This window comes from Tursiops truncatus, chromosome 2 (genome assembly GCF_011762595.2).
Source record: "Tursiops truncatus isolate mTurTru1 chromosome 2, mTurTru1.mat.Y, whole genome shotgun sequence".
NCBI lineage: Eukaryota > Metazoa > Chordata > Mammalia > Artiodactyla > Delphinidae > Tursiops > Tursiops truncatus.
In genome coordinates this window covers 13,045,271-13,072,699 of record NC_047035.1, presented here as the reverse complement: position 1 = coordinate 13,072,699, position 27,429 = coordinate 13,045,271, and the positions used below count along the sequence as shown (strand labels likewise).

The following is a 27,429-nucleotide window of genomic DNA, read 5'->3' as shown; positions in this document are numbered from 1 at the left end:
CCTGCCATGACCCCCACCTCTTCCCGGGCCTGCCAGGACCTCCCTTCCCTCCCCGCACCCCCCCGCCAAAACCTCCCCTCCCCCGCCCCTCCAGGCTCCTGCCTGACTTCATGTTGTCCACCCTGCCCTGCGGAGACCTCTGCCCCCGTTACAGATGGAGAGGTTCCCCTGGCTCTCGGGTCTATCAGCCGCCCCGGGCCCACTCCTGCTCTACTCGGTGGAGAAGGGCGAACAGGGAAAATGGAAGGAGCGAGAAGCCTGGGGAAGAGTTTCCAGCCTCCAGACTCAGCCCAAGTGGCCTCTGTGTGCCCTGTACCGAAGAACACGGTTTGCGCACGGCAGCATCCGCTAGGCTGGTCAGCTCTGCAAACCAGCTGCACTTCTCTTTCACGTTCCTCCTCCTTGGCCCCTTCTTCCCAGTTTTCTGTCTCTTCCTTTACAGCCCATCCCTAAAAGGTGGCGCTCCCAGCGGTGCGCTGGAGCCGGCCTGCCCTGGCTTGTGAGAGCAGATTAGTGAATTTCCCGGAATTTTGCAAGTCAGTTGTTAAACACAGCCGTCATTAAAGATGAATTTATGTAAACGTACGAATAATTCATATTAAAAACAATGGTAAACACTCAAAATGTGCCACTTCCTATTACTTTACTGTTACCTGTGCTCTTGAGGTTATTTACACCTGTTGCATCTGTATGGAAGCAATATTATATGACAGGGTACACTGCACATCTCTTTCCACCTCTGTGGTTAGGGACACTGTGGCGGCAGCTTGAACTCGACCATGGTGAGAGTGTTTATGCCACAGAAATTGGCAAGTGTTACCAGTTAGGGCTTGATTTATGTCTTCTGCAGTCTCTAGAGTCTCTTGACTTAATTAAGAAAGTGATGGGGGCTTCCCTGGGGGCGCAGTGGTTGAGAGTCCGCCTGCCGATGCAGGGGACACGGGTTCGTGCTCCGGTATGGGAAGATCTCACATACCGCGGAGCGGCTGGGCCCGTGGGCCATGGCCGCTGAGCCTGCAGGTCCGGAGCCTGTGCTCCGCAACGGGAGAGGCCACAAGAGTGAGAGGCCCGCGTACCGGAAAAAAAAGAAAAAAAAAAAAAAAAAAGAAAGTGATGGGGAAAATGTGAATAGTACAGATTAAACTTAAAAGTGTGTCTTCGGTGAATATTCCAGCATGTAAACTATATGTTTAGTTTAAAAAAGAAAGTGTGCTGTGTCTCTAAGCCATTACAATGTGAACAGCACAAAAAACTGAGGAAATTTGGCCAGCAATCAGAAACTGCTACCTGACTGAGCAGCCACTCACATCATCAACAGATGAGTGAAGTTCCGATATACATCTCTGGCTTGTTTCAGTTTCATCTTACTTGCTAACATAAAAAAAAATCAACCAACATTCACACTGGAACTACACTCGTTCGTCAGTTGCAAGAATAGGTTGGCTATAAATACACAAGTTTGGCAAAAATCAGTGAGAGCATTCTAAGAGAATCAATCGGCTGTATGGATTTTACAATGAAAAGTATTATCTATTCTGTGTCATGTCACGATCTTTTACATCCGTAAATACGTGTGTGTGTGTGTGTGTGTGTGTGTGTGTGTGTGTGTGTGGATTCCCTCCCCCAGGGTGGTGGATAAACATTTTGGCTGGATGTTTAATGTTGACTGGTGCCTCGTAAGGTTTGTCCTATGCGTTCTAATTTTCTCGCTTTCATGTTCTCTGCAGGGTGAGCCCCTCTTGTCTCACAGATGATCCCAAATCTCCCTGCAGGCAGAACTCACTGCTGAGCTGTGGGCACGAATATCCAGTGGCCAGCTGGGTATTTCCCAGACACTGGGCATGTGTCTCCCAGGCCGGTGCAGAGAAGGTGGGGCCTGAGAGCTCAGAAGGGGCATGATCTGGGCTGCCCGCCTCAGTAACAGGACCCCGGGGTACTGCCCGGGACCATTGCCTGGGGTTGGCTGTGTAGGCGAGTGAGGTGTCAGAATTGGAGCTGGTGGAGTGATGGATAGGGCATGGGGAGGAGGGTGGGGGACGTCAAACACTATCTCGAGGGACGAGATGGGGGGGAGGACGGGGAACTGCATGTTGAGAACCTTGCATTGGTGGTGTCTCGGGACATCCGAGCTGGAACCAGATCTGGAGGTTCCGGGGAGAGGCTGGGGTTGGAGATGCATCTGGAGCCTCTGGGAGCAGATTGTAATGAAAGTTGTTGGATGTGTATGAGCTTGTCTGGGGCAGAGAAGGGAGTGATAAGAGGTCTGGGTGTGCCTTGAGGTGAGCCAAAGGACCAAGCCACAAAGGGATGGGTGTGGCAGGTGTGGAGGTCACCTGGGTGAACCTCCTGAGGTACCATGAGGGCTGAGCTGTCTGAGGCAGGCAAACTGGTTGGCAGGCTACTACCAAAACCCAGGGTCAAGGGTATGTGTGTGACCTAGGATGACAACGGCTGGCTAAGACAAGGGGGGCCAGATTCCAGACACCTTCTCAGGTCCAGGATGTGACCTATAAAACATGGGATGTGAAGAGAGGAGGGATGAGGCCCGCATCACAGGCATCTGTGATTGTGCGACGGCTGGTGTCGCTGGAGAAGCCAGGGAGAGGAGTTGAGGAAGCCTGTCGTCCAGGCAGGGGCTCTGAGGGGCAGTCGGTATTCCGGGAGCAGGGTGGGACCAGCCCCGGGGGGGTGCAAGGAGGGAGAGGTCTCGAAGGCGCAACCTAGGACTTGGCCAACAGGACGCTTCCAATGACTGTCTGTGGGAGGAATGAGTGAATGAACGAGGGGCCGGCAAGTCTGAGGGCTTTAGAGCCATCCCACAAGGGGGAGAATCACGAGGCAGAGACTGGGAGTTCCCAGGGGAGACTGGCCAGGGGTCAAATGCTGCAAAGGCCACAGGGAATGAAGCCTGCAAGGTGGCCGCCGTTCATATGCTGCAGGATCTCTGCTGAGTGGTGAGACACCCAGATGGCAGAGGCTCGGGAAAGAACGGGTGAGGAGACAAGAGGAGACCCTCTCGAAAAAGTCTGGTGAGAAAGCAAAGGAGACGCTGAGGCAGCAGCTGGACAGAAATCTACTAGAAGAAAGATTTCGACATGTGTGGGTATTTATATGCCTGCCTTCCCTCCTCCTTCCCTCCCTCCATCAGCCTCCCATCTGAGGCCCCCGAGGCTTAAATTCCAGGTCTGGCACGTCCTAGTAGAGTAGCCTTGGGAAAATCCAACGGACTACTTTAAGCTGAGCTCCTGCCATGACACAAATCCCATAGCAAAACAGGATTCAATTTACACTAAGTTAAAATAAATCCAAGTCTGGAAAAAAGCTGCTGTAAAGAGAAACACCTTGCCCTCCACATTCTCTGACGACCTAGCAGCCAAGGGAGCTGTGGATTCCAGTGACGGGTGCTGAGGTGGGGACCCTGAGCCCCCAGAGCCCAGTCAATGCTGCTGTAATGTGCAGTGAGGAAACTAGGACTCAGTACTGTTCCATGTCCTTTTATTACAATTGTCCTTGTGTTCCAGAATGAATGGCTATTTAACACACAACCCGAAGCACTCGTAAATTTGATCTTAGCTTCCCATTTCTTTCTTATATTGAATCAAAGGGAAAAAAAAAATCTTACAAAAAAAAAAAAATCAGGTTTACTGCATCCCTGGAAGAGCACCTTTACTAAACAGGAAACAAAACGTGCCAGGAATCTGACCAAATACACAAAGCAGCAGGTGAGATTCCTGATAGGAAAGAATGACTCCCCATGGAACATAAATAGATCCCCTCAAAGTACATATATTTCACATGAGTGTGTACATACATATGTAATATATTAAAAGAAATTTGGTTTCTACCACGAGAAGTTACTCAGCAATAATAAATCAACATCTCACCTGAGACAGGGAAGTGGGGACACTGCAGCCACGTTATAAACCGAGGCGCACCTCACTCCTGTACACGCCTCCCCTCTGTATGCTGTGCACACTTGCTGGGTGGGCTTCTCTCTGCCCGGCCCCCCAGGCCCAGCAGATCCAGTGTTTGTAGAAAAGCACGTCAGGGAAGGCAGGTGGCCCTGTGGCCTCGGAGCCCACCCTGCAGGGCCCAGGAGCTGGCTGCAGCGGGGAGGTAAACACCCGAGGCTACCGCCGCCTGCCTGGAAGGCCGCTTTGGCTCTAGGGTGAAGGGAAGCGCTTGGGACCCCAGCAATGGCACCGCAGTGCGTCTGGTTTTCAACAGCGAGCCTGCCTCTGGGGTCCACCCAAGGGCCACCCAAGGGCCTCCAGATCTTTGTAGTTTGGCCAGTGGGGGCTTCCCCTAGGATCAAATGGCTTTTGGGAGGGGAGTAGAGTTTCCAGAGCCACCAGGGCTCAGTCCTGTGAGTGTATGTGCGTGCGCACACGCCCACATACACACGCACTTCAGTGGAGGTCAGCAAGTTGCAAACGAGTGTTCTACAGGGGCGCGCTCAAATAGTGTCTGCTTTGGGGTCAGTTTGTCACTGTGTTCTGAGTGTCCCCATGCCAAAGTGGATTTGTTCAAAAGATACCAGTTGCTGGAGGCTACAGGTACAGAAGACACGTTACACACCGGGGGGAGGGTGCAACCCTCTCAGGGCTTGGCACGGTGTTTTAGTAACAAAACAAACAGAAGAAACGCACGGGAACCCTTTCCTCACTGTAAAGCCCTTTCCTGGCACCACAGGCAGACGGAGAAAGGCCATCATGATGAGCAGGTGCGTCAGTAGCTTTAAGGTTTAGGAGCTGCCGGTCCAGGAGCCAAGTCACACGCAGCCGTACTCGTACCACACGGTCTGCTGGTCCCCAGCCGGCTCAGGGGATGCCGGCGTGCTCTTCGAGCTGCTCCCACGACTGAAGTCCTCGGAGGCCCGGCTGCCATGGGGAGCCAGGTCGGGAGACCTGCCTGGGCCCTTGGCAGGGAGGCCCTCGCTGTAGCCCTGCCCCGGGACCCCATCCCCCTCGGAAGGGCTGAACCCCGCCCAGACGGGGGCGATGGTGGCCACCTCTCCCGAGTGCGGGGAAGCTTGGGGCTTAGTCCTGGCAGCCGGGGCTGCAGCAGGTGAGCAGTGCTGTAGCTGGGAGTTGCTGCCACTGCCACCTCCAGCGGCGATGGCTGGGGACGTGGCGGACTGCTGCAGGGGAGCTGGCCTCTCCTCCTTCGGCGGAGCCAGAGAGAAGCGCCTCGCGTCCAGTGGCCGGCTTCGGGGGCCGGGGCCCTGACAGGGGCCGCCAGCCTTTCCCACAAGCGGGGTCCGCTCCCGGGTCAGGCTGTGGGAGCTGGGAGGTGTGGAGCCCTGCAGGCTGTGGCTGCCTGTGTCTCTGCCCGCCGAGGCCTCGGGAGCCCCTGGCTCCTGTTTGCAGGCCTCTGGCCCGCTGGCCCGGAGGAGGTCGGCGGAGGCCAGGCTGAAGGCCCGGCTCAGGGATGCACTCCGGCCAGTGGGCGTGTGGGAAGCGGGGGGCATCGCGGCCTGCCGGAGTCTGCCCAGGGACAGGCTCTGGGGCAGCTGGGCCTGCCTCTGGGGGGCGCTGGGCAGGGCCTCGGCCTCAGCGGGTCTGAAGTTCGGCTTCACGTACTGCCCGGGCTTCAGCGGCTTCCCCTCGGAGGTGGTGACGGGCATCTTGATGGTGGGGGCCACGAAGCTGGTGGGCATCTTGGCCCCTTCTTTCCTGGTAGGTGGGCCTGGCTGGCCTCCGATGGCCGGGAGATCACTGGCCTTTCTAAAATAGTCACTTAGCAGGTCATCCCTGCAACTGGGAGCATCCTACAGGGAAGAGAGCAAGAACTGAGTGAGGGCCAGAGAGGCCTTGGAGACCCCTCCTCCCACCCAGGATGTCCCCTGTGCCACCCACATGGCCAGGACTGAAGTTTCCCGCTCGGCCTGTTGAAGGCCTAACTTCCCCACCATACACACTGCTCTGGTCAGGGGTTGGGACAATACATGGCTCGTCAGGGAGAGGACCCAGATGCCATTCAGTAGCCCCCTAACTCTTTTCTTTCTTTTTTTTGGCTGCGCTTTGTGGCACGTGGGATCTTGGTTCTCCGACCAGGGATCGAACCTGTGCCCCCTGAAGTGGAAGCGCAGACTCCTAACCACTGGACCGCCTGGGAATTCCCAAGTAGCCCCTTAACTTTATAAGTAAGAAAGCAGGTCCAGAGAGGAAATGACTTCCCACAAGGCTCATCCACTTTATGGAAGGGTCAGGCCAACTGTTTCAACTTGGTTCCCATTTCTTCACCAAGCAGAGCAAGGGGCAGAAAGCTGACCGGCAGGACCGGACCTTCTCTGTCAGCCCACCAGGCTCAGACGCACTGCAAGGGCTTTACTGTGGGCCGCAGAGAGGAAGAGAAACAAGACCAGCTCCCAAAAAGCCAGAATCAACCACACTCAGGACCCTCACTGCCTCCCAGATGTTTCTCCTAATGTGAGAAGTAAGGGGGAAAGGAGGCACAAGGGGCAGGGGGAGGGCGGTGGTAACCAGAAAGGTCGACCGTCCAGGAGAAGAGGGAGGTGGCCCAGCCCTCTAGACTGTCCCCCTCAAGCAGCTGCCACCTGGCTGGGCTTCCCCTGGCCAGGGAACTGGTGTCGTTTGCCACCATCGTGGGGACAGGAAGAGCCGCCAGGGGCCAAGCTCGATGGCCGTGTTCAGGCTCACTTCAGCCTTCTGCCAACACCTCACAGCCTAGAGGAGGCAAGCGGAGGGTTCTCCTGAGGCCGACGCTGCAAAACGCGGGGAATTGAGTCCGCATCAGCGATGAGATCGGGGGCCGAGAGCTGCTGCAACGAGACCCCAGCCCGCTGTGACCTGTCAGGGGGCATCAGTCCGCAGGACAGGTCAGCAGCTCAGGAGCCACTTGCCGACAACTCCTGGCCCCTGACAACATCTGGATGCTCAACTTGACAGAGGTGCAGTCTTGTGGTTTCAGGATAGTTTGAAGCCTCACTCTTGGCATGTGTTTGCAGTAAGACCCTGGGTCATCAATATGGACCAGAACCATTTATCAAGTGCTTCCCGCAGGCCAGGTGCTGTGCTAGGAACCAGGGGTATAATCGCAAAAAACTTAGTTTAATTTTGAAAGCAACCCTTGTAAGGGTTGCTTAAGGTTGTATTAAAATAATATTTAATATATAAGAAAACTGAGGTCATAGATAGACATCTAGAGAGTGGCAGATTGGTGATTAGAACCCGTGGCTGTCAGACTCTGCAGCTGTTTTCAGCACCTCCTGGTCCCTTTCTGCACACTTCTAACTTCTTTAACCCCCACCTTCAGGGCCACCCAGGGAGCCCATCTTGTGACACCCCCTCCCCCCAGCATCATCAGTGCTTGGGGAAGGGGGGCATGGGTGGCTTCTCCAGGCCTGCTCAGAGGAGGGTAGGGGTGCCAGGTGGGGCCATGGGGGTGAGCACCTGGGCAGAGGGGGAGAGGACGGGTGGCTCTCAGAGGGTGAGCATCAGCTTCCAGCAGGGACAGATAAGCAGCGGTGAGTATCTGGGCAGGTCTGAGCTGAGTGCGGAGGGGCCCTGAGCCTTGCTTAGGACCCACCCCCTGAGCTCTGCCCAGAGAAAGGAAACTCACGGGGACCGGCACATAATCAGAAAAGGACTAAGAAGAGGAACCATCCAGTTGCAGGCACCCCTGATTTCTGGACGTTCTTGTTTATTCCACTAGATCAGTGATTCTCAGTGCGTGATGCCTGGACCCACGCTGACAGTGAGAGCGTCGTCTGGGAACTTCACAGAGATGCAAAATCTCAGGAACTCTGGGGTCCAGCTTGTGTTCTGCCAAGCAAGTCCGATGCACACTGGAGTTTAAGACCCACTGCATCAGACCGTAAACTTCTGGAGGGCAGGTTTTCTGTCTTTCCTACTTTGGGTTCTCCAGCTTCTAACACACAGTAAGTGCCTGATACACAGACAACCACAAGACCGAGCACCTAGCAAGTATGCGATAGAAATTTGCCCAGTAACTGGTTTGCTTTGTTTTTTTAGCGCAGGCACCATGCATACTTCCTCACACACGGGAGCTGCTCAATAAATACCTCCCAAACAAATATTTTGTGTTCTGTGTCACTGTGACCCATTAATGTGGGCCACAGAGTTTACTATAGGGCTAGAGAAAGTTCGACTGTATTTGTTTAAGGTAAATGAGAGAGAATCACTGAAGCATTAAACCTTAAAAGGTCTCAAGTGCAAGACAGTATATGTGTCATCTGTTGAATAACCCAATAGCTCATGGGACTGAATTTAGACAGAGTATGTAAAAGACAGACATGCAGCTTCAGAAAAGCTAAATGGAGACGCTGGAAAGGTGACAGCGGAGGGAATCCTAATACAGGTGATGTTTGGGGGTTAGAGCTGCAGAGCAGAGGTCAGCAAACCGGAGCCCCGGGCCAGGTCCAGCTTGCTGTCCATTTATGTATGGCCTGCGAGCTAAGAATCGTTTTTACATTTTTAAATGATTGAAAAAAATTTTTTTTTATAGAACGGTCTTTTGGGACATGTGAAAATGATATGAAATTCAAATGTCAATGTCCATAAGTAAAGTTTTACTGGAACGCGGCCACGCCCACTCATTGACAGATGGTCTGCGGCTGCTTTCCCGCCAGAGCGGCAGAGTCGAGTAGTTGCAGCAGAGACCGTCTGGACTGGAAAGCCTAAAATATTTACTATTTGGCCCTTTATAGAAAAAACTGGTTGATCTCTGCTGGTGAAGGCTCAGGGGAAGTGGGCATTCCGAGCTCTGCCACAAAACCTAGTGAGATGCTAACTCCGTGAGTGGGGGGCCGGTCACTCTTTTCTTGAGAAGCTCCCAGCGGGGGGCGCACAGCACCCCTGCCCTCCATGCCGGCACCACGTTCTGCCCACTCACTTCACAGACGGAGAAACAGCCTCCGAGGTCTGGGGCTGGCTGCTGGCACCCAGGGATCTGCTGGCTCGCGGGTTTGCTCCCCACCCAAGCAGCCCTGCACCTAGGCCACGCACTCCCGCCCCATCCCTTTCTGTGACTTTGCTGCCACGGTTTCTGCCTACTGTCCCAGTTTGGGAGATAGCAAAGGAAGAGGGATTCGCTGTGTCCCTTTGAGCCCTGGGCCACTCACGGAGGAAGGGGAGCCCCGGTTGCTCTCCTCCAGGAACTCCTCCAGGGTGACCATCTCACTGCTCGGGGAGGCTGAGCAGGGCCGCACCCCGCCATGGGGCTGGGCTGCGCCCCTCTTCCGGGCACCCTCTTGGGGGAGAGGCCCGTTCCGGGGTGGGGGGTACTCATGGCGGCTGAGGGCAGTGCGCCCCGGGGTGCTGGCATCCCGCGGCAGAGTGGCTGTGTCCCTACTGGGGATCAGGTCTTCGCTGCTGAAGCTCTCGGACCTGCCGTGGAGCTGGTCGGAGGAACCTGGGGTCGGGGCGGGCGACACAGAGAACACACGTGAGTCCCCCTCTCTGTCTCCAGGGGGCTCTCTGCTGCCCCCAGCTCACTTAAGACAGAGAGGATGCTGCCTGAGAACCCAGGGCGCACTTCTCCCAGGCTGGGATTTTGGATGTTAAGAACACTCTGGAATGCTTAGAATTCAGAACAAAGTAACTTGAGATAAAAGTGGAAAAGCTTCTGCTAAAGTTTCCATTGTTAGGAGCTATAAGGCACCGCACTCATTAGCTCCTGTCTGTTCACATAGTTAAAGGTTTACTTAGCACCTGCTTCGTGCCAGGTGTTCTTTAGAGGCTGGTCATGTGGACTCTGAGAAGTGAAAAGATTTGCGTAAGGGTTTATGGTCTTGGGACAGCAAACACATTCTTTTCAGATGTGCAGGAAACATTCATTAAGACGGACCGTATTCTGCACCGTAAAATAAAACTTAAAAAGAATCAAAGCCATCCACTATGTCCTCTGACCACAGTGGAATGCAACTAGCGTCACTCTCTCCATTCTACAGATGAAGTAACTCGGATTCAGAGGATGGGTGACTCTCCCAGGTGCCCAGAGCCTGTCAGAAGGGGTGAAGGGATTTGAACCCCAATCCATCCAAACCCCGGGCCTTCACTTGCAACCGCGTGACGGGGCCTAGGAATGCAAACGCAGAACTCGTGGAGGATCTCGGGAACTGTCTTTTTAAAATTACAAGTATACTATAAGCCCAGAGTCAGAGATCCACATACACTGCAAAGTGCCCAGAAGGAAAGGCCGGCTCACCTTTCAGGTTAAGAGGTGAGCTGTCGCTGGACGCATTTCTACTGCTCTCCAAGCTCCCCGGCCGGGACGCTGAAAGGAAACGCCAACATATAACCTAAAGGCCGATGGTAAACCATCTAATCCGAGAAAAACTATGGAACAAAGCAACTCTGTGCCGAAGTGAAGCTGAGCGCCCCCAGGAAGGACGAGCGTCGGGATCCTCTGTGCTCTCCCCCGAGGACAGCTAACTTCCCTGAGCGCCAGGCGTGGCACCCAGTAGACTGTCCAGAAATGACAGCCTATGGTATATATATATATATATATATATATATATATATATATATATATTTTTTTTTATTAGGTCTAGGGCTGTGGCTTAAAACAATTTTGTTAACGAGGAAAACCTCATGCAGAACTGAAAAAGCAGACAAAAAAACCCGGCTGCTCTGGGTGAGCCAAGAGTTGGGGTGGGGATGCCCACCCCTATTACTGCACAGAGCTTTCTGGAACACGTGTGAAAATCTCCTGCCTAGACCATGACAGTGTAGCTCGGTGAGGGCGGGAGCCAGGAAACGGCAGTGTGTGCACACGTGTGTTATGTGTGTGAAAGGGAGTGTGTACCGTGTGCAGGTGGCTTCAGCTCCCTGATCCCGGGAATGGGACCCTCAGCAGGAGAGGGGGCATTTGCTTTTCCCAGCTGTTTGCTGTCCTTCGGCTCATCCATGTCAAATTCACATCTGCCCCAAAGGGAAAACCTGACCTTTACGGTGACAAATGCTGGAGGGAAGCAGCCCTCCCGGCTGCTGTCTGTGCCTGAGCGGGTCTGCGGTGGCGACTCTTGGATCCCAGGGTGAATAACCAGGTCCAGGGAGGGACCCCGCCCACACGGCACAGGGCAGGCCGGGTCTTCAAGGCCTGCAGGGTACCTCTCCCGGTCCCCTCTGCCAGCAGCACTCAGCATCACGGCCCTCATCAGCCTGCCCTGTGTCAGTGTTTGTCCTGCTGGACCATGAACCCCTGGGGGACGGGGACTGTGTTTCTGTCATCTCTGCATCCTCCCAGCACACAGCTGGTGTTGACCGCACTGAGAACTGGAGACGTACTACTTACAAGCTACCTCCCCTGCTGCCTGCAAGTTTGCTTTTGTTTTTCTGGGTCTTTAGGGCACCCAATTCCCACGTGCTGATGTGTTCTCTGCAAATAGAAGGCATCTGGAAAACACTCACTAGCAAACGGGGTTTGGGGACGAGCCAAAAAATACATGGTTTTCGTGCCTGATATAAAAGCAGAATAAGTCCTCTCTTTGAGAGGGAATATTTGCAATGAAAAAAAGCACATCCCTCGTTAAAAAGGAAATAAGTTTCACTAAAATTGTGATACAAATCAATGGGACCCCAAAGCACTTTTGTTTATCTAAGCATTGCATCAAAAACCCCTTTCCCTTCTTTTTCCCGATAAGAGCTCAAGGAATCAGAATACTTAGGAAGAAAACCCTTTTGGTCAGCTGACAAGCATAGATTGGGCTACTCAGGTTTACCAAATGTTGCAGGAGATCCCTGCTGTTGTGTTATCCACCACTCACTGTAAAGACATAAGGGCGCCCTGTGTCAAACTGTTTCATCGCAGAGCCTGTCTTTACTCATGTCAATTGGAAATATCTGTATTTGTATCATAATACTTTTAAGACAATGGATAGGGTAGAGATAACCCTTATTGTCGATCAGAAATAAACTGAATTCAATGTAAACTTTTTTTTTTTAAGAATTACCTTCCAACCCTATGACTTTTTTTTTTTTGCAAAACTTTAAGAAAAACCCAAAGCTGTTTATAATTTTTGAGAAGGTTGGTATAATTCTTGGTTTCCCTTCTGCCTAAATTTACAATATGCCTGAATCAAACGGCAAGTGCTTCTAACAATTTCTAAGACTAAATATAACTTGGAGCCACTCTGGGCAACTAAAATCCAAGTGAGGACAGTGAGAGATCTTCCTGAAATCAACACTCCCTGTGTGGGTCACCAGAACTTCCTGGCAAACAGGGGTGCTTTAAAGCAAAAGGAATTAAACTCTCCAGAAGTGGGATGCTTGATACGTAGTGACTTCCCCGTCACTGGAGGTATGTAAGCAGAAGTCACATGCTCAGGCCCTGGGGAGGGCAAGGAAGGAGCCTGGAGGAACTGTGGACCCCCCCATTCCCACTTCATACAACAACTTCACTTTCACCTGTTTTGTGTGTTGGACTTCCATACAGGACTTAGCTTAAAGGAAAAGCACTGTTTGTTTTTGCGGTACGCGGGCCTCTCACTGCTGTGGCCTCTCCCGTTGCGGAGCACAGGCTCCGGACGCGCAGGCTCAGCGGCCATGGCTCACGGGCCCAGCCGCTCCGCGGCATGTGGGATCTTTCCGGACTGGGGCACGAACCTGTGTCCCCTGCATCAGCGGGCGGACTCTCAACCACTGTGCCACCAGGGAAGCCCGAAAAGCACTGTTGATAAGAACAAGACTGAGAACCCAGGAGGAAGGGGACATCGCACTGACCACTCACCGTACTGCCTGTGGGGAGCGAACTCGAGCTCCAGGGACGGTTCGCAGAGGCTGTCATCAGAATTATAGCCTGTGGTGAAAATAAGGTGATGATACAGGGGTCCCGGAAGATCCACAGGGAATCACGGGGTCCTGTGCCGGACGGCCACCTCTGACTGGCACCTGAGCCACGGCAGCGCCAAGTCCTTGGAGGCGAGGGAGGGACGCGTGGACGTGCCTCTTCCATCCCTCCCCCTACTCCTCCTGCTCGGCACGGCCCTCACTCCCGACTCCTGTTAGATTTAACTTCAAATCCCATTTCCGCCTGTGCAGTGACAGGGACTTGAAGACTAAAGCAGTGATCTGGCCAAAGGATTACACAGCAAAAGGAGGCGAGTATTCAGGGCCCTGGGGAGCGCCTCCCAACCTCCAAGGCCAAGCCGTGCCAATAGTTCTGGTCTGGAGACCACAGTTGTCTTCAGGAGGCGGGAGGAAGGCAGAGGAGAGAATCCAGCACCTGAGGGGAGAGGCTGACTCCCTGGAAACAGCCCTGCCGCCGCAGCTCCTCACCCGAGATAGACCTGGAAGCACAGGCCACCCATCAACTGCCCTTTCCCTGAGAGGGATTCAGATGCCCTCTGCCTCAAGCCTGCTAACTACTCTCTGACAGTAGACCCTGGGTCCCACCAAACGGCAAGAGGGTTTCCACCCTATCCCCAATTCCTATTATAAAAGTTCTGGCAGTGAGATACACCCAAAGTTAGGTATGATGTATACACTACTATACATAAAATAGGTTAACTAATAAGGACCTGCTGTAGAGCACAGGGAACTCTTCTCAATACTTTGTAATGACCTACATGGGAAAAAAAATCTAAAAAAGAGTGGATATATGTATAACTGATTCACTTTGCTGTAGAGCAGAAAGGAATACACATCGTAAACCAACTCTACTCCAATAAAAAATTTTTTTAAAAAGTTAGGTATGATCTAATTGCTTCCTTTGCAGGTTTTGTCTCCTGGAGATGAGGGCGGGACGACTCCTTTTTTTAACTCACTGAAGGCAGGAGAATCCTACATTTTGAATTCTGCCCTAATGCCCAACTCAAAGTAGTGGCTTAATGAAAACCTGCTGCCTTGATTACTACAGTATAACATGGTTAGTGATATGTAGGCTATTGGTAGTTAAACCTGGCTAATATCAGAATTTTCTGGAAAACTTTTAAAAAATATGGAAACTTATTTAGGAAAAACATATCTGTATTTGTCCTTTGACCCAGCAATTCTACCTCTAGGAATAAACTCTGGGGACTGGTTGGTTGAATGAACTGTCATACCACCATTTTAATTATTATGCGCCTCTTAAAAAGAATGAGGAAGATCTCCATGATATATGGCTAAACGAAAAAAAAATCAACGTGCATTATTTTGTTTATTTTTGCAAAAAGAAACACTGGAAGTATAAACAAGGAACCAAAAAAAAAATGGTTATCCACAGGCTGATTCTGGAATGGAATGGAGGGGAAAGGGAGAGATGTGAGACTTAAATCTAAGCATGCCTTCCTACCTAATTTAGCTTTAAATTACATAAATATTTTATGTATTAAAAAACAGGATTAATTTAAAAAGAAAAAACTCTAACACTGAAAACAGAAACAAATGAACCTTACTGTATATCAAACTGCTAACATAATCACCTAGAGAAAAAAATTCCAGTGAATTTTGAATATAAAACTCTGTGCATCCTTAGTGAGATATAATCACAGAACTAAAAGAACTACCAGAAAACAAACATCACTTAGTAATTTTATTGTTAATAATATAATTTTTTTTACCATTACTGCATATTTTCAGGAAAAGTAAGTAGATTTTTCAAGAGACATGACTTCTGTGTAAGAAAAGGACACACGCATATGAAATTAAAAAATCCCTGTAATATTAAATTGGAATTTGAAATATTGATATGAACTCATAGTATCTATGTGTCCTTTCTTTACTGAAAGGGTCTAAAAGTAATGACAACACTGTAGTGTCCAGATCTTGATTATTAAATTCTGCTCTAAAAGGAACTAGATTTACTTGAAGAAATGCTGATTCTAAGGGCAGGGAGTGGGGGCGGGGTGTTCCATTTCGAAGACGGTTACATGCCCACTGGCGATGACTACCCAGAGTGTGAGAACTGGGCTGCCAGGGAATCGCCACGGGCAGTGCTGGGGTTGCAGGGTTGATGGACCCTCATGCACGCTCAGCGGACGTGTGACCGGCCAGTGATGTTTCCAGGCTTGGGCTCTGGTTCAGGGATGGGGGTCCAGACTGAGACAGCCCAGGGTTAGCCTGGAGGGCTGGACCTTGAGCCACACAGACCATTGGTACACTGAGGGGAGATGGTGTTCCCAGCTCTTTCCCAAGACCAGGCAGGGCCTCTGTACCCCAGGGCCCAGGAAACCAGGGGAGACTGATGACTGTGGACAACAGATACCCTTGCCACGCTGGGCTCAGAGCATGCCTGTTCCAGACAGCACATGGCACGGCTCCACTGACATCCAACAGTAAGTGACTGCGCCTGCAGTGTCTGGCCAGCAGTGGGGAGACTGTCCGGCTGCTCTGTGCCCACCCAACTCACCTTCTCCCCAGCAGGGCTTCCTACTTGTAAGCAACTGGGATGAGGGCAGGGACCCTGTCTTTGCTTTGCTTGTCAAACCAAGGTTGTGAAAGTCTCTGGTTTCAAGAGCCAAGTGGGTGGTATTATCATGAAGAATCACCACCACTGCTTGTTCTCCAATTTCTAACACCCCAGAGGCAATCACTTTCAGTTCCTTCAGCTGTTTCTTTGGATGGTTTCAGATCGCTAAATGATCAGCGGAATGTCTTTTTTGCTTTGAAGCTTCCTGCTTCCTCTCTGTCGGCATACTTTAAATTTCCCAGTGCCTGCTCCATCCACCCGACTGCTCTTTTGGCGGCATCCCATTCTTGTTTCATGGGTGCAATGGCTTGGCTCATCTCTGACTATATTAATGACGGACATCGTAAAGCTTTCATGTCTGTGCTTCTGTTTACTCTGTTGCCTCTCACACTGGTTTTGGTCTCTGGTACTGGAGGCTCTCCTCAGGTATCCGTGGGCCTCACCTGGCCAGATCTGATGGGGACATTCAACTGGGAATTCCTTAAGCTGATCACATGACTGGGAGAATGTTTTAATCTCACATCTAAAGATGTGAACACACATGGCTACTGGCAACCTGGGAGACCTTCAGTTTGTAAAGCCTTCCCTGCAACCTCCTTGTTTTTCATTTGGGAAACGTGCCTTCCCCTTTACTAACCGACCTCCAGTTCAGAGACCCTCTTGTGTATCCTCCGTAGAGAATAAACCTCCAGACTTCTACCAAGTTGGGCTGAGGGAGGCTGCCTGCTTTTCGCCCAAACTTGGGCCTCCCTTCTGGAGCTGCTTGGTACCACCAAGGCCTGCACGGTGGTGGTGAGAGAGGGTCCCGGGGCTTCCCCACCAGTGGCTTGGGATCAGGCCTCTAGAGGGTGAAGCTGTCTGTCCAGAGTCACCCACCCAGCTGGCAGGCAGGGCTGAGGCCTGAACCCGTGTCTGTGTGACACCAGAGCCAGCCCACTCTGCTCTCCACCTCTCAGCCTGAGACCCCTCCTGGCCCTGAGAGCCTGGGGTCTTTAAGAAGGAACCTGAGCCCCAGATGCTCGGCCCTCTCGTTTCTGGACAAGGTGAGGGGCCCACGACTCACCTTTGGCGCGGCCTGGGTGCCGTGAGATGGGGGTGGAGCTGGAAGGGGTTGTAGTGATGGCTGAGGACGAACAGGGCCGGGGGCCCGGCTCCATGGGCCAGGGCTTCATGGCTGGGTCAGCAGAGGCATCCTTGCGGTCAAGGCTGTCTCTGTGCGGGGACCCTCGCTTTGGCTTTAGGTCCCCAGGACCTGGGGCAGAGAAGGATACTGAGAAACGGGGCTGCAGAATCCTGTGCTCAGGCCGGGCTGCCACACGGAGGCCTAGAAGCAGGGGTGGCAGGGCACACGGACCACAGGTACAAAAGCTGAGCTGCCCACCTCCCGGGCTGTGGCTTAAACAGGAGGGCCCTGGCTACAGGCCTGTGTCGGAGGGCCCACCTCCAATGACGGGCCAAACCGTGAGCCCTGAAATTTTGGCTGGGAGGAAAAAAAGGAAAAACTCAAGAGGACAAACAAAATATTGGTGAAAATCCAACATACTAACTATAGAGCACACCTGCTGCATAGCACTGTATGTAACTCAAATCCCTGATTTAAAAAGATCCTGCCGACGTCTGCTCAGGATCACTCGGATCTGAGGCTGAGGCCCTGAAGGTCCAGGACACGCAATTGCCAACTGGCTTCACTTATAATCTGCGAAAAAAATTCACTGTCACCTTAACAATAGGGTAAGAAGACTTTAATCTCTGTATGGTGAGACTGACTACAAGAAGGATTTTTACCTTGTATCTTATGCTTTTCTGCAGTCTCTAAATTTTCTACCATGAAGACATACTCTTGTCCAAGTTAAATAAAATCCTATATAAAAACATTAAAAAAAAAACCCCTCCAACTATCTAGTAATAAGAAAGGGGATGGGCTCTCCAAAAATAAGACAAAACTTAATGCAGTTGGAGTTCCTACTGGCATTAAGACGGGGCTGTTTTGCATAATGTCTCACTCTAGGCACCCCCAAGGCTGCAGACATAGAGCCACAACCACTGTGTCAGGATCTCGGCTCCCCTCCAGCCTCTTCCACGGACCTGACTCTGTCTGCCCCTTGGCCACTCCAAGTCTGGACTCACTGTGAAGTTTTAAGTGCCTAAGTCTTATGACTTGAAATCAACGTAAAATTTGGATTTTGAAAGATAACCTTGATGAGAAGCAAGACTCAAGTCTGGCGGGATGGACGGGACAGACATCCAACAGGTGAGGTTAAAATGAGGAGCAGAGGGGGAGGCGGAGATGACCACACAGTTAGCATGAACAGCAGAGAAACAGCACCATTCCAGCAGCATGCTTGGAGGACAGGCCTGGAAGGCCAGGACCTCAGCAGCCCAGGGTTCCCAAGGCAGGGTGCGTGAGACAAAGTCATTGCAACATCAGCCGACTTCAGCATTTTAATACGTATGTATTTATTTTTTATAGTTACCTTGTTATTATTATTATTATTTTTTGCAGTACGCGGGCCTCTCACCGCTGGGCCTCTCCCGCCGCGGAGCACAGGCTCCGGACGTGCAGGCTCAGCGGCCACGGCCCACGGGCCCAGCCGCTCCGCGGCACGCGGGATCCTCCCGGACCGGGACATGAACCCGTGTCCCCTGCATCGGCAGGCTGACTCTCAACCACTCTGCCACCAGGGAAGCCCTATAGTTACCTTATTTTTATGGTACTGGTTTTCCATTTACAATACAGGTAATAATCTTTCCTTTTAGGATAAATTTAAGTGGAAACGGTGAGTCAATTCAAGGGAAAATATGTAAGTAACCACATAGGTGATGTAAAGATGTGGCCAAAATCATGAAGATGGTACAACGATGACGGCAGACAGAAAAAACGGCAGTAGCTAAAGGCCTCTATCGACCAGCCTTTCCCCCGCTCTGGGCGTGATTGGCGTGATGTTCTTTCTGTCCACTGCTGTTTTAACTTCAGCATCCAAGGTGTCAGAGAACGACAGTACAGTCATAAAACTTCATTCTGGACTGAACTCTGGCTGGGCAACATCGATGCAATTATTCAAAACGCTTGAATGGAGCACAATAAAATCCTTCAAAACATAGAGCACCTCTAAAAAGGACCTTATTGGCAAAAGCCAACAATTCAGGGCTCTGACAAAGAAAGAGGACAAAAGGGCAGCGGTTTTAAATTTAGATGCTTAAAGGTAAGTCTTAAAAAAAACTCACTTGACAGAGACCGTATATTTTAGGAAGCATAGCGACAACAGACCAGCTCTGCCTTACACGCGGGCGTGACAAAAGCCTGCAGGTGCGAGAGAAGGGGGGCAGCACACGGCCCCTGGACTTACTCAGCACGGCCATCCTGGCCAAAGGACCTGTGCATAGATGTCCCGAGGCTCCCCTACAGCTGTGCTGTACTGGAGAAACGGTGCAGAGGGTGTGACAACTCATCTTCTCTTTTGAACTCAGAATCCACGCTGGCTACTTTAAGTTTGGCTTGGAACTGGGGTCAGGAGGAGGGGTCCGCTATAGGTCATCTGGCCTTTAGGTACTGTTTTTTTTTGTTTTGTTTTCGTTTGTTTGAATTTCAGAAATGAAGAAGGATACACGATGAAGACACATGGTAAAGGAAAAGGATGAGAAATCTCCAATCTCGGAAAAAGGGAGGGGCTCGTTAGGAGAGGATGGGGTTGTCAGAGGAAGACCAGAACTGCAGGTGTTTAGAGAGAGCCGAGAGAGCCGGGTGGGCCCCTGGAGACTTGTCTTTGTCTTTGCTTTTGCTTCTCAAAAAGGAACTCTCTCTGCGCTGAGTTGCTAAATCGTTATCCCCAGGATAACCCGAGAGGAAGGAAAAAAAAAAAACACAAGAAATAAATGAAATGAATAATAACAAATGACTCTAAATTAGCTCAACGTACTTAGGAAATCAGTATCCTGTCCAGCCCAGGAAAGATGGAAACAATAGCCACGACAAGACCGGAATCAGGACTCAGTGAGTCACTTATGCTCTGCCTCAATTTAATTAATTGAGTGGCATCTTAGTGCCAACACTTTACTTACTCAGCACGTGAAGAGAATTACGTATCGCTCGAGGAGCCGAAGGGCTTAGACAATTTTTCAATTTCAAAGTGTGAAATTATTAAATAAGAATGTTTATTAATTTAGGAGCCGCGGCTTCTCTTACTCATCCATTTTAATGACTGACTCCCTGACAATCTGGCTCACGTGCTACACAGTACGTTTCTGGCCTGCTGTAATGAAATGGTCTACCTGAAGTATCCACTAATAATTCTTGTATATCTGAAATAACCTCTTTTGGCAGGATGAGTTTAAAAATAATGAAAGTACCTCTTTTTCATACCCCAAAGCCCTCAACACCAAGAATTATTATATGCTTTTAGATCTCCTATGCATCTTCTAATTCATGACCTTTAAATCACAGAGTCTTATCAGAGGAGACAACTGGTCTAACTTTTTGAACATGTCATACAGAAACAACCAGTATATCCAATTTCTGATTTAGCGTTAAATTTGGTACCAGAACCTCCATTATTTCTTCCTCTGTGGCACCACCTGGTGGCCAATGCTCACACCACAGGATAAGGGACCGACTTTATGTGATGCTGGGGCCCATGGCTCTGCCGGGGCCCCTGGTTAGGCAGCCTGTTGGTTCAGCTTTAACTGCAGGCAGTGCCCTTGTTGGTGAAGAGCTCAGGCTCCAGGGTTGACAGACCTCTGTTTGAATCCAAGTTCTGCCACTTACTATGTCAGCAGGTGTTTCACCTGTCAAGCCTCACTTTCTAAGCTCTGAAAAGGGGATGATTCATCATGCCTACCTCACGGGGTAGTTAGGACTAAACCCGAGGCAGATAAAGTAAATTAGCCGACAAGGTGCTGAGCCCAAAGAAAGCACCCGGTGCACGGCAGCTGTTACTGATGATCGTCACTGACTTGCTCGTTCATGGATGGGCACGAGCATTTCTTTTCCTCTGAAAGTTTTCCTGACTCAGTTAGGCTGGTTATAGTTAATTAAGTCAACTTGAATACAAATTGAGGTGACAGATGTCAAAACATTTAAACAGTCACAATGCAAACCTGGGGCCACAGATCCCCTCTAGATAAAAACCAATGTTAAGCTTCGTTATCATTTATCTGCACAAGAGCCTTTTACCTCATCGGACCTCCTGTAAAGAATGGGAGTGCAAGCCTTAGTCCCCAGACAATGTGTGCGTGAATGCATTTTCTTTTGTGCATTTGAAAGTGACACAGCAGTACCTGAAGTGGTGAATGTGGCCTCCTGAAAGGCTTGTGCACGTGTCGCGCTCAGAGGGTGGCTTGTCACAGGCCCTTAGTGCTAGAATGGCAGCCGCCACCCCCGACAGTGTGTGGGCCTCAGGCATAGGCCTGATCTTCAGAAAGTCCTGGTGTCTTTCATAAAGATTCCAATATTCAGGCTGCAGTTTTGGCATAAATAATCCATGGAATGATATTTAAAAGTAAATTTGGAAATTTAACCTTGTTTGAAGTAACTGCTGTGCTTAATCGATTCTAAGATGCACATCCCCACCCCCACCGCCCCATCTTAACATCACTGAAATCAGGATGCAGCTTCCACAGTGTCTTAGAGTCACCACTGGGGCCAGATGGAACTGTGACAGAACTGTTACTGCCGTGACCGATATATTTTACTCATATTTTCCTTTTATGTGTGTACACAAAAATCTGTCGAATTAAGTCTTTTAGAAGAGCTCTTCAACAAGAGTACAATAAAACTTCTAAGTGGTAAAGCACTGCATCATTTGATTGCCAGTGTTATATAAAGTAATTGGGCAGTTTATAATTGATAGCCTCTTAGAGTTTGACAGAATAAAGCACATTCAACTAGGAACCCATTTCAGAACCCCTGGCAAACTCCAAATGGCAGCCCTCATGGAAAGGTAAGCCGGGCCCCTGGCTGGTAAGGCTGAAGACCGGGTCAGGCTGGAGAAGAAAACCTGGCTGCCTATCCAAGTGCTAAAAAGACTGGAGTCACACGTGGGCTTGCAAAAGATCGCACATGTGCACGCTGCCTGTTAAATGTGCCGGAGATCTCCCTACAGAAATAGTCTACTCTACAACTCTGACACGTACAAGGAAACCCCCAAACATATGCAACTGAGCTTGCCTCTGGTGCCTGCGTGGTTACCAGCTTTGGTTTGAGTCCCTCCCACCATCTACAGGATTAGCGATGCTTCTCGCTCGACATGGGTTTGTATTTTCTTGGTTATTAACACACCTATGGAGGCAGATGTGCGTGTACACAGCACATCCCCTTCATGCTCTTACACACACAGGTGTGCACAGCCACACGCCGTCTCCCTCTACCCGGTCCAGTGAGAGGGTCCCTTAGACCACCCCCTGCAGCCAGGTCAGCCCGCCTACCTTTTCCCAGGGTCCCTTTGTGGATGTCACGCTCTTCTGCACAGCTTGAGCCCGAGGGGGTGGCCTCGGGGTTCTCCGGCTGGGATCTGAGCGGCTGAGAAGTGGATGGCGAGGTTGGGTCTGGGGACTCCAGCTGCCGGGGAGGACTGTCTGTAGTTGACTTCAATCGTTCTCTGGAACCCTCTTTCTTTGGTTTGATGAGTTTGACTAAAGCTTTGGCTCCAATCCAGTGGTTTTTCCTAGTTAGGAGTAGATTTTTAGGACACAATCAACCCTCACTGCCCCCTCCAGCAGGTTACTGGGTGCCCTAATGTGGGCTGGGATTCCCATCACCAGCCTGGGAAGCTGGCCAGTAACCACCACCATGACCACTGTATTTGGGGCTCAGGAGGCAGAGCAGAATTCTCGGTCACGCATGCGCTCGGGGATAGTTAGAAGCATGTATCGGGTCAGGAGTTCACACTAGTCTCTTGGGAGAACAGAACATCGAGTACGCCCATTAACTCTTGATTATCTCTGGGAAGGAAGTTGTGCTCTGCTAATGTGATCTATTAACTCTTGATTATCTCTGGGAAGGAAGTCATGCTCTGCTAATGTGATCTAGTAGATCCTGATTGTCTCTGGGGAGGAAGTCATGCTCTGCTAATGTGATCTATTAATTCTTGATTATCTCTGGGGAGGAAGTCGTGCTCTGCTAATGTGATCTAGTAGATCCTGATTATCTCTGGGGAGGAAGTCGTGCTCTGCTAATGTGATCTAGTAGATCCTGATTATCTCTGGGGAGGAAGTCGTGCTCTGCTAATGTGATCTATTAACTCTTGATTATCTCTGGGGAGGAAGTCGTGCTCTGCTTATGTGATCTATTAACTCTTGATTATCTCTGGGGAGGAAGTCGTGCTCTGCTGATGTGATCTATTAACTCTTGATTATCTCTGGGGAGGAAGTCGTGCTCTGCTGATGTGATCTATTAACTCTTGATTATCTCTGGGGAGGAAGTCGTGCTCTGCTGATGTGATCTATTAACTCTTGATTATCTCTGGGGAGGAAGTCGTGCTCTGCTGATGTGATCTAGTAGATCCTGATTATCTCTGGGGAGGAAGTCGTGCTCTGCTGATGTGATCTATTAACTCTTGATTATCTCTGGGAAGGAAGTCGTGCTCTGCTAATGTGATCTATTAGATCTTGATTATCTCTGGGGAGGAAGTCGTGCTCTGCTGATGTGATCTATTAACTCTTGATTATCTCTGGGGAGGAAGTCGTGCTCTGCTAATGTGATCTATTAGATCTTGATTATCTCTGGGGAGGAAGTCGTGCTCTGCTGATGTGATCTATTAACTCTTGATTATCTCTGGGGAGGAAGTCATGCTCTGCTAATGTGATCTATTAACTCTTGATTATCTCTGGGGAGGAAGTCGTGCTCTGCTAATGTGATCTATTAACTCTTGATTATCTCTGGGGAGGAAGTCATGCTCTGCTAATGTGATCTATTAACTCTTGATTATCTCTGGGAAGGAAGGAAGTGCTCTGCTGATGATCTAGTAGATGGCCATTTTTCTGCCAAAATGCCCTTTTCAGCGTCACACTCCTCCTCATCCTCTGCTAAAGTTCACGGTAAGCGTAATAAGCTGGCATTCCTTGACCACTCCTGGCACCGAGGAATCCGGGTGAGGTGGCAGAGGGCAGGGAAGAGGGCGCTGTGTGAAGTAAAAACAGGCAATTTAATGAGGAAGTGACGAAGCTGCAGCTAACGGGAAATGGAGGCTTCTGCTGTTACAAAAAGAGAACCACAGGGGCTTCCCTGGTGGCGCAGTGGTTGAGAGTCCGCCTGCCGATGCAGGGGACACGGGTTCGTGCCCCGGTCCGGGAAGATCCCACATGCCGAGGAGCGGCTGGGCCCATGAGCCATGGCCGCTGAGCCTGCGCGTCCGGAGCCTGTGCTCCGCAACGGGAGAGGCCACGGCAGTGAGAGGCCCGCGTACCGGAAAAAAAAAAACAACAAAAAAAGAGAGAACCACACCCGAGTTCTACTCCTGCTCTGAACTGAACTGCACTGTGTTTACACAAATCCCTCCGTTTCCTCGTCTGGGCCTCAACTGCTCCATCTGTCAAAGAGAAGGCTGAGACTGAGGTTCTGAAATTCTGTGGTTGTGTGATTTCAACAGAGAGGCCTTGAGGGGTGTACAGCGATCCTGACTTTGAGGCTGGGCTGGGACAGGACCACGTGCAGGGCGGACTCCTGGGGGGAGCCGTGCTGGACAAGGCTGGCAGTCTTGGGGGATGGAGCCAGCCCTGAAACCCACTGCCCTCTGGAGAAGCGGACATGTCTGTGAAGCCGCCCTGGGGTTCAGTGAATCCAGAGAAATCTGTATACGGCCAAAAGGTGCCCCTGTTTGAAGACTGTGAGTGCTGGGCCTGGTGTCCTATCCAAGGTTCCTTCCCTAAACAGAAACATGGTTTTCTGCACCCCGTTAAATCCTGAGAAGAGGCCGACAAGGCAACCCTTCCATCCCGCTTTAACGGCTCCCAAACCACTGACTCTGCCCCATTAAAAGGGCTGTGGCTCAATTAAGCCTGTGTCTCGTCAGGGTCAGCCGGCATTTGCCACCCCTCACCGGACAAGCATGAGGATGGGGCTGCAAGAAATTCTAAAATCTTTCTGATGTGCACACGGGCGACCTGTCACTGTGGAAGACACAGGCCCTACAAAAAGTTTCACCCTGAGTGTGAACAAGGAAGGTTTTCTGTTCTGTGTTCAAGTCCCTGAAACTTAAATCAACTCACTTCTTTGGAGCAGGATCATAGAACTTGTACTGATCCATGATTTTTTCTTCCAGTTTTTCCTTATGTCTTCGTAAGGCATTTAACTTGTCTCTGTGGAGAGAGGGAAAAGACAATCAAGCCAGTTTTAAATAAAACAAACGAACTTACTCACCAGCTCGGCCTGGGACCTGGCCCAGCGGACATCACAGTGCTCACAGTCGCTGAGTTGGGAATATGCGAACGGAAGCATCTGACATAGGTCCAGAAGCCCTAACGCCTTGCAGAGGCCTGCTGAAGCACCCAGGATCTAGCTGTGAGTGAACTCAAGGGAGCAAACCCAGAACCGTCTGACAACCCAAGCTCAGAAGCAAGGATTCTCTGGCCAGGCCATTCAGGGTGTGGGACACCCCAGGGTCAGACCCGAGGCCAGCTGCTGGCATGCACATCAACAGTACCTTGGTGGTGGGAGAGGTCTGCCCTTAGGGAGTTGGGTGGGCATCAAGGTTGAAAAAGTCATTTCAGCAAATTCAGACCTCTGACCTGGACCCATTCCAATGCTGGGTTTCTGAGAAAACTTCCATGGGAACAAACTCAGAAGACTTTAGGGTCCAGAGAGAAGATAAGGAACAGAGCGGGCCTGGAAAAACCAGAGGGTGTGGTGGGGACTGGGCCACAACTGGGCCACCGCAGCAGATCGCTGCCTGGGGTGGCACGTAGACCTTCTCACTTTTCAGAGCAGCCAGAAACTCAGACTGTGAAGCAGAAGCTCCTGACTTGTAAATGCTGGAAACCAGTTTGTATTTTCAAAAACACACAAGAGACCAAAGAGACACCTCTCGAACCCTGGGCTGCCAGAGGGCACCTCTGCTTCCTGGGAGGGAAGTTCTGGCCTTCCTGATACGAAGGGGGTGCTTTTGTTTTATCTCAGGGAGTCAGGCAGGTGGACTCCATACAACAGTGCCCACAGGGCCACCAACTCCCGTCCCTTCCGGCCTCTCACCACCTGTGCTGTCTTTACAGCTCGGACCCTCGGCTTCCTCACTGGAAAATGAGGCCTCTGGCCAGAGGCAACTTTCTGCTCAGGCTTCTTTCTGTCAAGCTGCCAAGCTTCCACCCAAGCTGGGGGCTTTCCCAGGAGCTCCCCACAAAGGGGGTACATCACGAAAAGTGGCAGCTTTGCGAACCACTGGGCCCCGACCCCCAAGCCCCAACCCCTCGCGGCTCCCAGCCTCCTTGACTCGATGTCTGTGATCTGTTATCGTGTCCTCACGGCCGTGCTGCCCCGCCTTAAGCTCGGAGTGCTTTCGCGGCTGGGTCCGCCCCAGAGATGCGCACAAACTCAGAGAGCAGGTCCCGTGCCCCTCTCGGCCCCCAGCACAGTGCTCCGCTCAGAGCAGCCTCTGGGAAGCCTGCCAACTCCTGGCCCTCTGCAGACGCTCTCTATTGCACAACTGTCATCCCATCATCCCCCTGGGGTCTGGGCGCCTACTCTTCTAGTGAGCAACCGCCCAGTGTCCGCTGGAAATTATTATCAGCTGGATTACAGAGGGCCAACTTCAGGCAACGGTCATTTCTATCCCCAAATTACAGTGCGGTTTGCAAGGCAAACCATCTCCTGGTAGATGGCGAGCCGCCTCTGACCATGTCCCCCTGCAGCCTGTCTCCTCTTGCCTTCCCTACGCTGGCCAGCCATTCCCACCCGCGAGCAAGGACAGTTCAACCACCACGGCAGAGCGGTGGAAAGCCCCTGGACCCACGGATGCGTCCTGGATCGTTTCACTTGCAAACCACAAGGTTCTCAGTGCCAGGCTCTTCCTCTTGACCTCATCTCTGGCAGCTTCCTAGGCCCTGCGAGACCAGCACCCTTTAAACACTTCCCAATGAATCTCGACTCGTTAGCCAGGCGCGGCAGCCTCCTCCGCTGTGGCTCCCGCACGTTCCCTGCACCCAGAGCCCTGCCGTGCTCCACCTTCATGTCCCCTGTCTGCCCTGCCTTCGGCCCATCCTGTGTCGGCAGCAGAACCCCAGCTCTTCTTCCCACTTCTCCGTGAAGCTCCTCAACCGCTGTCTGGTATGCCCACATCCCATCACCCCCACTAGGTCCCTGGTTACCACCGCAGGGGCCACAGCAAAGCCCACATAAACAAACACCGTGGCACACGGGGGACCCACCGCACCAGACGATCAGGGGACACAGCCGCAGGCGACAGAAGGAGGTTGGGTGTGGCACCTGCGCTCAGCCTCCCACGTGAATTCTTTCCCTGAGATACTTCTCTTGCTGGCACAGCTGTATTTTTAGAAGTGCGCTTAATTCCAAAAGCAGACTAAGAAGCTTCTGGCGGTGGGCAGAGCCTTTAAAAAGCAAATGAAAGCCAACCACCACCACTGCAGAAACCCAGAAACACTCCAGGGAAACAGAGAGAAGGACAGGCTGTTAAGAACAGGCTCCAGGGCTGTTCCTGCCCAGAGCGGGGCAGGTCTTGGCCAGAGAAGCCAGGACCCCCGTGTCGACAGGCGTCCCCCACCCGGGCCCCTTACATGTACTGCTTCTGTTCCTCGTGGTACTGTTCCTTGTTCTCCAAGTTCTGTTCTAGAAGCATTTGGTTCTGCTGGCTCAACAGCTGGATCTGGCTCAAGAGGTGATGGTTTTCTTCCTCCAAGTTCCCCTTGAGGCGGGAGAGCAGCTAAAACACAGACCAACAATGTCTTAAATACTGTGTGACCCCGTCAGTCTGCTGCTGGGAATCTAGCTTCCAAAAGAAGGCAAAGGCCATCTGCGCCAAGATGTCCATCTCAGTACTATCTGCACTCGTGACAACTTGAAAGGACCCAAACGGCCTCTTCCCTTGGCAGCTACGCTGTCCAATCCGACAG

The 27,429-nt window shown here is 51.3% G+C and overlaps 1 protein-coding gene across 6 annotated transcripts in view; it reads right to left on the bottom strand.

The window, feature by feature from the left end:
- Positions 1-3,478: 3,478 nt before the first annotated feature.
- Positions 3,479-27,429, bottom strand: part of CCDC88C (coiled-coil domain containing 88C) — a 129,122-nt gene continuing 105,171 nt past the window's right edge. For 5 of the 6 annotated variants that reach the window (XM_033850711.2, XM_033850712.2, XM_033850713.2 and 2 more), the window contains 8 exons: positions 27,094-27,239; positions 24,577-24,666; positions 21,796-22,034; positions 16,439-16,627; positions 12,715-12,783; positions 10,192-10,260; positions 9,107-9,396; positions 3,479-5,770 (listed from right to left, as the gene is read on the bottom strand). In XM_033850711.2, the coding sequence (XP_033706602.1) occupies positions 4,772-5,770; positions 9,107-9,396; positions 10,192-10,260; positions 12,715-12,783; positions 16,439-16,627; positions 21,796-22,034; positions 24,577-24,666; positions 27,094-27,239 (2,091 nt within the window). In that variant the 3' untranslated portion in view covers positions 3,479-4,771. Of the gene's footprint in view, positions 5,771-9,106; positions 9,397-10,191; positions 10,261-12,714; positions 13,274-16,438; positions 16,628-21,795; positions 22,035-24,576; positions 24,667-27,093; positions 27,240-27,429 lie in introns of those variants that run through there. The other variant, XR_012329871.1, reaches the window with a different exon arrangement.